We start from the raw sequence: 11,489 nt of genomic DNA, 5'->3' as shown, positions 1-11,489 counted from the left end.
TATTTTTTTTTAGTGAATTATGTTTTTCAGTAGTCAGAAACGAGGCCTTGAATGGCATGTCATGTGACCAATGGTTTTGTGGTTTCTAATGGGAGAATACTCCATTTCCTGTTTGGAGGCTGAGATTTGCAGTTCCACATAATCATGTTGTGAATATCTGAAATCAGGATGTAGCTGATGAAGGTTCAATTCATCAAGTTGTTCTAATGAATGAGCACCTAAACTGAGCCTTGCATTAGCATCTCCTCTCTGATGCTTAAGGAGTATTAATGCAATCTGCTTTTAATGCCCTTGCTATTGTGCACAGTATTTTTAGAAGCGAATCACCGTAATTCATGTGCATGTCAGATGTTAAATGGCTGTGGAAAGATGGAAATCTCTCGAGGCGGTCGTACCATAGTAACACTCTCGCTTGGAATGCCATGAAAGGCATTTGGGTTTTTAAAACGTGTTTCCATAGGCACACCACTCAGAAAAGATTGATCACAGCGCCCCCTGATGGAGGAAATGTCATCAGCTCAGTCGAGCCCCAATTTTCAATGCCCTGCTCTGTATTGTACACCTGTTATTAAACAGGCTTGTGTTCATCAAATAGTAGACAAAACACATGTTTATGGGAAATTCTTCCCAGGCTTGTAAGATATTAGGTGGTAAAAACCAACTAGCAAATAGAAGAATAGATGGCTCACAAAATATCCTCAATCGCTATATTACCAAAGTATCATATGTATTGCTAGGCAACCAATATGTTTTATTACTTACTGTGTTCATTACTGCCATTATTGAGTTAACATAATTGAGTTCTCTGGGTGATGGGACTCTATTATTTTTGACTTCCACACAGGTGACCATGCTCAGTTATACCTATGGTAGATAGCAACACTAACTATAACAACACAACTAAACAGTGCATTTAAAGCCATGCTAGTGGAAATGTCCTGTGAAAGTATTTCACAGCTCAACCTTTTTGTCCATCTGGTTGGAAATATGCTTATGAAAAGTGCTTCACTTCCTTAAAAAAATTATATGCTCACTTAAAAACAATTTCAGAAAATGAGCTTTGTGTGAGTGAATAAAAATTGCCACCGGAAATGATAGCAAAAAAGTTCAAAATTCATATTCAGAATGTTTTTTAAGTACAGTAGATCATTTGTCATTGAGTGACTATGAGGCAACCACCTTTATATACATTTTATTGTAAACAATACAATATTATTTGTGGTGTGTTTTTAATAACATACTGAGGAGGCTACAGAAAACAAGGGGGTTTGTCCAGTAATCATCAAAAACAAAAAGAAATGTCCATTGATGGCAGTTTTCCTGTTTTGTCCTTTGTAATTCTTCACTCGTATTGGCAGTGGCAAGCTATAATGAGCACTGCACCTGCACCTGCTAGCTGGGGCCTGCCAGATACCATCAAAGTGAGCAGAGTGTGTGTATGTGTATGTGTATGTGTGTGTGAGTGCATGCTTGCCTGCTTGTGTGCATGAGTGTGTTTGCATGGGTGTGTGTGCATGAGTGTGTTTGCATGGGTGTGTGTGTGTGTGAGAGAGAGAGAGAGAGAGAGAGAGAGGAGAGGTGAACATATTATCAAAGCAAAACCCCACCAGCACAGAGGAGATGCCAGCTCAACACTGCCACCCAGCTCACATCCAAAATGTAGTGATGCTTAATATTACACAAACCTTAGCGCTGTCTAAAACTGCTGTCCTTCTTCAGAGTCACCAGAGAGGGACTACACAAGCGCTGTCACATACACCCCCGTTTTTCAGTGTCTCACTTTTCAATGTATTTTGATTAGTGATTGGGGAAAAGACTTAAGTCTTATGTTGTATTATTTTTTTTCATAGGGACTTTTAAGGCAAATGATGTAGTTGAATGAAAACAGCATGTTGTAATTTCTGCCCTCTTTCCTTCCAACCATTAGAGGGCCCAGCTTTGAATAATGACGCCTGGACTGAGGGACGGTGCTTTTCTGTGCTGTGAGTTTTGCTCTGTCCCACGGTATAAATTCATCTCTCAAAATAGCAATGCATCTCTTATACATGATAACACATCCTCTAAAATGTGGGCTAACACAGCTCCGGTCCTGGCGGGCCATACTCCAGCATGCTTTCCAGCAGTGCACAAACCTCCAACACTATCAAAGCCAGACTGGAAAAGCAGCTACGTTGGCACAACCGAGAAAACAATTGGTTGATTCGAGAGGAAGAGTTCTTGGCTGTAGTGAAGGCCTGCAAATAAATAGGCTCTCCAGGACCAGGGCGGAGGGAGCCCCTGCTCTAAAACATCGATCCTATGCATTTTAATTATTTTTTCCACAGTCTATGTTTCTCCCGGCCTCGCTCTGCGGGGTCAGAGGATTTAGAGGGCGGTGTCTTCCGAGCCGAACAGCTTGGTTGCCGTTGCCTTGCCGTCGTAGTTGGGAGCCTTTCCATCAAAGTCAGCCGGCAGGATGTCCGGGTCAAACTCCCTGAAGTAGTCATCCAGCTCTTCACCATGAACAAAGACCTAGCAGCAAGAAGGGACGAGATGGGAGAGAGGCAGACTTAGACAGTGCAAGGTTAAAAATCACAAACAACACTGTCTCTAAATATCTCCTCTACACCCCCTATCGAAAGAAGTAGGGTTCATAACCCAATGACAGTTCCCAGGTAGGGCAATGCACTTAACCCAAATTGCCTCAGTTGTCTAAATGGATGACACACAAGCAATGTAAATCTCTCTAAATAAGTGCATCTGCTAATGTAGTAACTTTGTCAATAATGAAGTCACTTAAAGCTCCTCCCCTCCCCTGGCTGCACTCACCCTCTCCAGCAGCTTGCTCTTCATTAGGGGTTTGACCACGTTGTAGGTGGTGGTGAAGTACCACGGCTGGTGGATGAAGTGCACTGCTTTGAATCGGGCCGGGAAGGAGTCCTGTTGGCACACAGGGAGAAAGCACACATTCCCTGGGTTAGTCTGTTTGAAACGATCGTCACTGGATGATGGCGTGAGGGGGGGTCGAGGCACCTGCAGCATGTCCACCATCTTCTTGAGCTCTGTGGGTTTGATGCCGGAGGCCTGCTGCATGGTGAAGCCTTTGAAGTTCTCGATGATGCAGAAGCCGTTTATCTGGGTTTCCTCGTTCTCCAGCAGCTTCTCCAGGATGACACAGTAGGCACGCAGGATCTGTGTAACATGCACAAAACATTCAGATTCAGGGAGGCCACAGGCACACCGACACACATACACAAGACATACACATGCACAAGTGTACACACAAACACACTCTTACACTTCTGCACACACACACTCTCTCTCTCTTACCTTCTCACGCTCATACGCAAACACGTGCAATAATCAGTTTCAGTGGGATCACAGGAACACACAGTCACATGCATGGTTTTAGTAAAAAGAGGTCACACCATCATCCACACAAATACTCACTCACGCTTGCAGTCACCTGCACAGAGACCAGCACCACAAAGATATATGACTCACACCCAATTTACATCAGGGAAAATAACAGGAAGGTTTAATATCGTGTTGGCACCGATCTGTTAGTTCAGTCATCACAATTATTAGCTGTTTGCATAATTTCTCCACCAAAAATGTTGAGGTGACTGTTCTCATCCTAGGGTTAACTGTGAGGTACCGCACCTCATCAAAGGTGATCTCCTCGTAGTCCCAGTTCTCGATGTTGAAGAGTAGCACGACGCGGCCGTACTTGTCCCTGCTGGACAGGATGCCTGGGTAGCCGGCCTCGATGGTGCTTCGCACCGCCTCGGGGGTCAGGTTCTCGAACAGCTCGGGGTACTGCTGCCTGAAGCGCACATAGCCTGCAGGGGGCGACGACAAGCACAGGACCCACGCGCATGACCACGGGGCCGAGGACGGACCGTGGGGAGCACCGACGAACCCAAAAACCTGTGCTATGTAGGCCACCCTGTTACGTTATCCTAGCGCTTCTTTTGCCCATTGTGGGGCTAGCACAATAACACCACTGTCGCCCCTTGTTCTCAGGCCTGGGTCTCTGAGTCACTATCCTCGGCAGAGAGGGACCAATTAGACACCACTGCGAGAGAGAGAGCTGTTTACACATGCCAGTCCCCCCCTCTATCTCCATTCAGGGCCCAATTTCATGGCGGCAAGGTGCAATGATGTGTGCAAGTCTGTCTGTCATGTTTTTTTCCCTGGGGTTCCACATTCATGCGTTTGGGGGGTGGAGGGGGCATACCGGTAGCTCCTGTGATTTGAGTGTGTGTGGACAAGCAAGGGGGGGGGGGGGGGGGCATCAAAGCACACCCAGTCCCTCCCCTCTCTGCGATCTCCGCTGGGCCCTCGTGAACATAACCTGCCCTATTTGTGTACAAAGAGGTTCTTTGTCATCGCAACGTCGAACACTCTCAGTTTTTAAAAAGCCCCAATTAATGGACTTCTTTTTCTCCCCCCCCCCTCCTTTTACACGAGATGGGAAGGATGCAAAGATGAAAAACAGAAAACAAAGAGATTCTTTGGGCCGTTGCACAATCACTGCAGAATCCCACGGAGGGCATGGTAACAGTCTGATATGTGCTAAGCTTATGGCATGATGAGGTCTGAGCTCGGCTGTTTTGGCGGAGGGAAGCAAGCCGAGTAAAGCTAAAATCAGGCTATTTCCCTTCACTGTCTGCCATTTGCCAGACAGTCTTTTCCAGAGTGACTTACAAAGCAAAGTACATCAGAATACAGATATACAGAAAACAACAGACCACACCAGATCATGTGTTAGCCCATCGGACAGTGCTGTCATACCACTTCCATACTGAATAAATCATAGCAACTATATTAATTTAAAATTTCAGCTACAGATAAAGTGCAACATGCAGTAATATACAAGATTTCACAAGGACAATTTGCATTTCCATAAGTACTTTTTGTCACAAATCTCTGTGCTTCTGTGTCTGCAGCTCCAGCTGGACTTTAACTGTGTAAAGAGACTTCATCCCTAATCACTAAGCCCTTATCCAGAATAACTTTGAAAGCTTACATAGTTATCACCTTTTTATACTGCTGGGTAGTTTACAGGAGCAGTTCAAGATAGGCAGCTTTCTCAGTTGCGCAACAACAGCACCTAACCCAGGAATTGAACCATGGGGCCCTGTTCCTTAGACTTGCGGCCCACTGATGCTGATTAGCTGTGCGAGGGGTCACTCACCCTTCATGAGATCGTAGGCCCGGGCCACATCGTATTTACGGGCACGGATGAACCTCAGCAGGATAGCGTCTGGCTTGTCCCCGAAAGTGTCCACCACGCCCTTCGCCAGCTCGTCCCCGCCGTCCGCCTTGTCCTTGAAGGTGCTTCGCAGCTCCTTAATGGCGGACACGCGCTTCTCGTCTGTCTCGTTCAGTTCATCCTTTGCCTGTAGGGGGCATTACACAGAGACCACCAGGTGTCAATCCCAGCTGTGTGGGGCTAACAGAGCAAGATGCCATGATCTAAGTGATGCTATGATGAAAGTGGCAGAGCTTAGCATGATGGGGAGGAGAAATATAGGAGAAAAGAGAGAAATAGGAGATATATACGAGGTGTAATTTTATTCTGGAGAGCTGGATAATGTATGAATGGCATCTGTGCTTCACCAGCTCATTATAAGTTGTATTGTCATGAGTGCATATTCTTCTTAGAATCATTCCTATGATAATCAAACTGTAAGGATGTGTTTTTGGTGAGAGGACATTCCCTCAGAACAAGGGCAGGCAGAGCGATGGCACACCTTCTGCAGGGTGTGCTCTGGCAGCTTGGCGCAGGGTCCAAACACAGGCCCGTGGTCCTTGACCGTGAGGCGCTCCAGTTTGGCTCGGAGGGCCTGCTCCTCCTCTGACACCATACGGAAAGTTCCGGTCTAGACAGGAAAAAGAGTGGTCACGGCCGTGAGCAGTCTAGTGGCAGTAATGATCAAACGCCAAGCCAGTACCAAAATCGCCATAGCCTAAAAAAAGCAATCTTCCTGCTGACCTATGCCAACAACTGGGCCCCAACCGATGCAGATCAATGAGTACTACTGTGAGTCTAATAATCTCTCTCACATGAGTCCAAAACGCCTGGTAAACCTTTCTGCGAAACAAGAGATTAGGGTTTAATTCTAGTGACTGCATCCTTTACCCTAACAATGACTGCATTGAAGCAAAAGCACTAAACGATTCATCCGCTATATGAAATGCAGTTGTCTATTTTCACAAGAGCAAGACCAGCAACAGTGTGGAATGTGGGCACACAGGCCTGGGTATAACGCAGAGCTAACAAACTGTGGAGAGGAACAGTGGGGTTTCGGGTTCATAGAGGGTTCAAATGTGCCCCCCGCGAGGAAAGTCAAATCCAGCACCTTAAATCCTCACAACATATTAAATAATACCCTCATTTATATTTTTATCATTTCACATACAGGTAACACAATTAGGTAATTGACATAGATGCAATTATGCAAAACGTAGTCCATTGATAAACAATCTATGTACCTATATGATATGTAAGTACTTTTTATCTTGCAAAATTCTAGATGGCTCTTGTTTTTGAATCAGCAAGAATGTTTAAAATCATGGAAAAAATAATGTACTTACAACAACAGCCATTTCTTCAGATTCCTATAGCAGCTTCACATACGCTTGAAATGGAGAGGAGAAGTTATTTTCAAGAGCAGAATGTTTTGATTCGATAAATTTTCTGTGGAAAACAGTTCACTTATTGTGCCTACCCTGACTTCTGAGGAACTGTGATTGCCTTGCTTTCGCACTATGCTTAAACTGATATCCAATACAGAGGGGTCCCTCATCATGAAGAAAACAACACAAACTCTTACTGCACTGTGGTCATGGGTTCAGATTTGTATTAATCCTGTTTCATGCGTCCTCTCTGATCTTCAAGACTACAAAGCCCGGAGGGCATGTTTTAAATACATTCTATATGCAGTTAATTCTGCTTCACTAGCCTCTAAATCTTACCCCTACAAGTGACGCTATTTTGTGCACAGTGTTTGTGGAGTGTTAAAGTGCTTTACAAACCTGTCATGTGACACCATAAAGCCTCACAGATTTAGGCACTAGACCGTATTGCCCATTGAAAGACCAGTGGAGTGGAAGGTACGGCACACCTCCACATAGACAGTGCGTCGCCACATAAAGCAGGTGTCTGCTCATGAGCCGTACATCCGGTGCTTCTTATTGCCATTTCACAGCATGCTGCTGTCTCGTCTTCGCTGTTCAGATGCCACCCCTATCACCTCCCAGCAGGGATTCCTACAGCTGTGTCCTCTGGTGAAAACCACCCACAATGGCTGGACAATATAATCTGTGCTAAAGCCCTGGCTACACAGAGACTACTGACCCTGGAAAACGGAATGTACTCCTTGTCCTTTGACACAGACTACACATGACTGCCGACATAGAAAACAGAGTGTGCTACTGTTCTTTTGATGCAGAGACTACTGACATAGGGAACTATTTGCATTCTTTTTCCCATAACACAGAGACTACTGACTTAGGAAACTGACAGCCTTCTCTCTCTGTTTACACAGAGTACTGACAGGTAACTGAATGCATTCTCTTTCCTTTTCTTGGTATATTGATTAGATACAGTTTCTCTCCTTACCAAGAATCAAAACACCTATCTTCACACTGAGAGGCACCCCTATTCCCTTCTGTTACCTGCGGGATATATTTCAAAAACAAACAATTCTTTCTGTAAAACAAGTACATAATAACTTAAGAAGTGACAAAAACGCAATTCGGTCTAGCTAGGTTCATCATTCCACTGAGAATGTAAGTGGGACTGTATCAAGCCTGGTCTTGAACACTGTAAATGTCTCTGCTTCCACTTTGAATCCTTGCAAGCTATTCTGTGCATTTATATTTCTCGGACTGAAAAAGTTCTTCCTAATAACATCATGTAGAACTCCAACCAAAGACAATCTAACAGCTCAACAACCATTTCAATCGAAGTAACGTGAGCTTAAACCAGACAGCAGTACAAAAATGCCCACAAGATGACCACATGGCATAGCTGATCTACATGTACAGCACCTGTATGCATAAAAGGAAGGATTCCACTTATGGAATTACTTTTTTATCACTGTGCCTAGCTGTGAGGAATGAATAAAATGTTGTTTTGCCACCAATTTCTACAACAAATGGCAAACACCGATTCAAAACTCTTAATCGATGTATTTAACTACGACATCAGTGGTGCGGCAGTGATGGGTGAGAGGGGAAGCTTACCTTATCGAGAGGTACTGCAGAGCGTCAGAGGAGAGGAGAGGAGCTGTGCGCTATGGAGTGGCCGAGCAGAATGATTTGTAGAGACCCCCACTGTGGGATTAGCCCGTCACACGGTGCTGCTCGGGGTAGATTTTTGAACTAATCAGCATAAAATACGACAGGGAGAGGAGAGGAAGGGGTGGTGGGAGAGTGGGGCCTAATAAACCTGGACCAATCACATCAGGCTGGGAGACGTGGATGCGAATGGGGAGCGGGATGGGGGCATGCCATTGGAGGAGAGAGGTAGCTTGCGGGGAGTGAAGTGGGGCAGGGCTTGACCAAATTCCACCACTTATTAGTGCAAATGAGAAAATGTCTGTCGTCACAAATGTCTTACTTCACCCCGCAATGTGATTGATTTAGGAAGAGCAAATGCTTGATTTCTACTTACACCTGTCTCTTGCGTGGAGGCATCTGCTTAAGTTGTGGCGCCAAGTCTTTAGCATAGGTTCCTCATGAATACAATGGGATGTTTTTCCTGAGGCACATGTCTCATTGCGTCATTGTTCTGGCAAGGGCGCTCAGTCCGGGAATTCTGGTCTTGCACAACAAACAACCCCCTTTTGAAAGTAGCTACTTAACCACCCACCTCAGAGCTGGCATATGGACAAAACAAGAGTGCAGTTTGGCCTTGCGGGTTAGTTTCGCAAAATGCTTTTCAGGCACACGAGGCTACAACCCAGCTTCTTTGGCTAAAACATTCAGAGTGCTTTACCCAGTTAACCTGTAAAAAATCAAAATGTCAACACTGCCGTCAGAACAGAGTTAACACACAAAGCTGTATAGTTTTTTCTTTTATGTAATAAAACAATATATGTATATAAAGAATATATATGTTTATATAAGATAGATTTAACAAACAAAAGCTGAATCTACTAGGCTGAATACCCCAAGCTGTGTGCAGTTACAGAACCTGCATAGCGCAGAACACTGGACTTCCCTTCTCTGGATTGTCTTGGGCATGACTTTCATGACTGCTTTCCCACAGAATCCCAGATGGACAGGCTGTCACTAGTACTGCTGTTCTCTGTCCCTCATCCCTAACCCTGTCTCCTACTCTTGCCACTCCACACAACAGGGCTTTAGAGGACAGTTCATTCATTACAATAAACACACAGATGCGAGAACCAGACATAGATAGATATATAGATAGATAGATAGATAGATACATAGATACATACACACAAGATGGCCTCTTGCACTCTAAGGCAGGGCATCAACATATAAACCTCATATTCTATTGCTCCGATAATGCCAGGCTGTCTTTGTGTGACTGGTTTGACTCCCTCCTCTGCAAGCATCCCAGTGAATGAAAGAAGGAGTGAAAGGGTGTATCAGGACAGGAGTGAGTGAGAAATCTGGTGAAGGACTGAACACATGAGTGAGAGAGCAAGTTTATCCTCTTGTAGTGATTGGTTGGGGTCACTGTCGATGACCACAAATCTAGCCATGCTCTCTCTGGAGGCTGCCCGTGGACTGGCATCACCTCCACGCATTTCACATGGCTGCAGGCAAGAGCAGCAATAATCCCCCTGAATATGGGCCTTATCCCTTCAATGTGGGGTTCTGTTTGACTAAAGTAGCTGGATCGGCAGCACAATACCTGGCTCTGTGTTTCCAGGTTCAGCCTCTGTTTCTCCAGCCATGAGGTCTTGGATCAGGCCAAGCCCTGGGACATGTGTGATGGCAGGTCTGGTGGCCTGAGATACTCACTCTGCTGCGTGACACTGGTGTGTGTGGAGGGACCTCCTGAACTGTCAGGCCAGCGGGAACTTTGCTACCATTGCAAGGGGCATCATAACTGCTATCACAGAGCTCTCCTTGCCAGACATGGATGTTTGGCAGGGACTATTTCCTTCCCACGTGACATCACACTCTTGAACTGTTAAACCAGCAACGTGACAATACAATGCCGTAGTTGTACAATAGCTGCATATATCCATACCCTGTACTTAGATACACTTTACCTCATGCTCATTGTGCAATAGCTGTATATAACAGTGCAATAGTTGCACATAACTAAAACAGCCTGCACTCATGTATACTTTCACTCAGTTCAGTGTACAATTAGCTCTTCTTATATACCTCATTCATTATTCAATGTATGTGGCCTGCACTACAGTTGTTGTTTGAAGTACCACTACTGTTGTTTGGTATTTGTCCATTGCGCTGGTTATTACTTTGACGTTTTATGAAAGCACTATGAGAGACACTCAAACTGGAGTCAAATTCCTTGTATGTGTAGAAGCATGCTTGGCCAATGAAGTCTGATTTGATTTGATTCTGATTTGATTCTGATTCAACTTGAAATCTGTGTTTGTGTGATTGGAAGAGCACTCTTCTGATTTAGCTTTTACCTATAGTAAAAATAAATTTGATTACCAAACTGGTTACCAAATTTGGTTACCAAATCTGGTTAAATCTGGTTACCAAATTGAAATTGTACTTTAAACATTTAGTAATCAAAGTATATTAATCAGACAAGAGCTTTCCTGTGCCAGGTATTTAACAATTTACATCTGAGAAAAGTTGCCAAAAATTCCTTTTCCTTAAAAAAGCACCTAACTGAAGCTCTTCAATAAAGCAGACAACCCATATGCCAACTCTAACTTCCCTTCAACTTGTCCAATGCACTGCAGCCATGATCCTTACTAGAAAAAAACAAAATCTCAACTTGTTAAACCTGTTCTAGACAGCACACTGGCAGTCTGTAAAAAACAGGAGGTCTATGTGGATGACATACCTAACCTCATTTTACCTAACAGGAGGTCTATGTGGATGACATACCTAACCTCATTACCAACATGTAACTCTGGCATCAGGTAAAATGGGATTACTGGGTCAGGCTAGTTTTAGAAACAGGACTTTGTTCACAATTATCTAACTTTAAAACTACTCCTATGTCATTTTTTAGACAGTAGGATTATGACCTTGTAGCGACAATTGTTGGCTGCGGAGTAACTCAAGAGACCTGCAGTAATCTCTGTAGAAACTGTGCGATTTATGGCTTTCAATACCTAATGCCTGACAATCACTAATAACGCAGGATTTGCACGGCCTAGGAAAGTCATTTGAGAGCACGCTGTGATGTCACACTCGATCAAAATGCTCTTTGCCTGATTACCAGCATATTTAATGTAACTCACACAATGAGCCGTGAATAGGAAGCGCACATTAAATAATCACAAAGGTCCTTATCTCCTCATGCCAGTCTG

The 11,489-nt window shown here is 44.4% G+C and overlaps 1 protein-coding gene across 2 annotated transcripts; it reads right to left on the bottom strand.

Moving 5' to 3' along the window:
• Positions 1-2,364: 2,364 nt before the first annotated feature.
• LOC118788555 (retinaldehyde-binding protein 1-like) lies at positions 2,365-10,917 on the bottom strand. 2 transcript variants are annotated; one of them, XM_036544584.1, is made up of 8 exons: positions 7,610-7,653; positions 6,583-6,626; positions 5,739-5,867; positions 5,180-5,384; positions 3,643-3,821; positions 3,013-3,171; positions 2,809-2,919; positions 2,365-2,511 (listed from the first exon to the last, which is right to left on the bottom strand). In XM_036544584.1, exons 2-8 carry the CDS (start codon positions 6,592-6,594, stop codon positions 2,365-2,367), a joined length of 942 nt encoding a protein of 313 aa, XP_036400477.1. In that variant the 5' UTR covers positions 6,595-6,626; positions 7,610-7,653. The 2 variants fall into 2 exon arrangements, with proteins under 2 accessions (XP_036400477.1, XP_036400478.1); XM_036544585.1 differs by lacking the exons at positions 6,583-6,626; positions 7,610-7,653 and adding an exon at positions 10,909-10,917.
• Positions 10,918-11,489: the final 572 nt, after the last annotated feature.

This window comes from Megalops cyprinoides, chromosome 13, assembly GCF_013368585.1.
Source record: "Megalops cyprinoides isolate fMegCyp1 chromosome 13, fMegCyp1.pri, whole genome shotgun sequence".
In the NCBI taxonomy this organism is placed as follows: Eukaryota; Metazoa; Chordata; class Actinopteri; order Elopiformes; family Megalopidae; genus Megalops; species Megalops cyprinoides.
The sequence above is the reverse complement of the archived record's forward strand: the minus strand, read 5'-3'. Positions and strand labels throughout refer to the sequence as shown.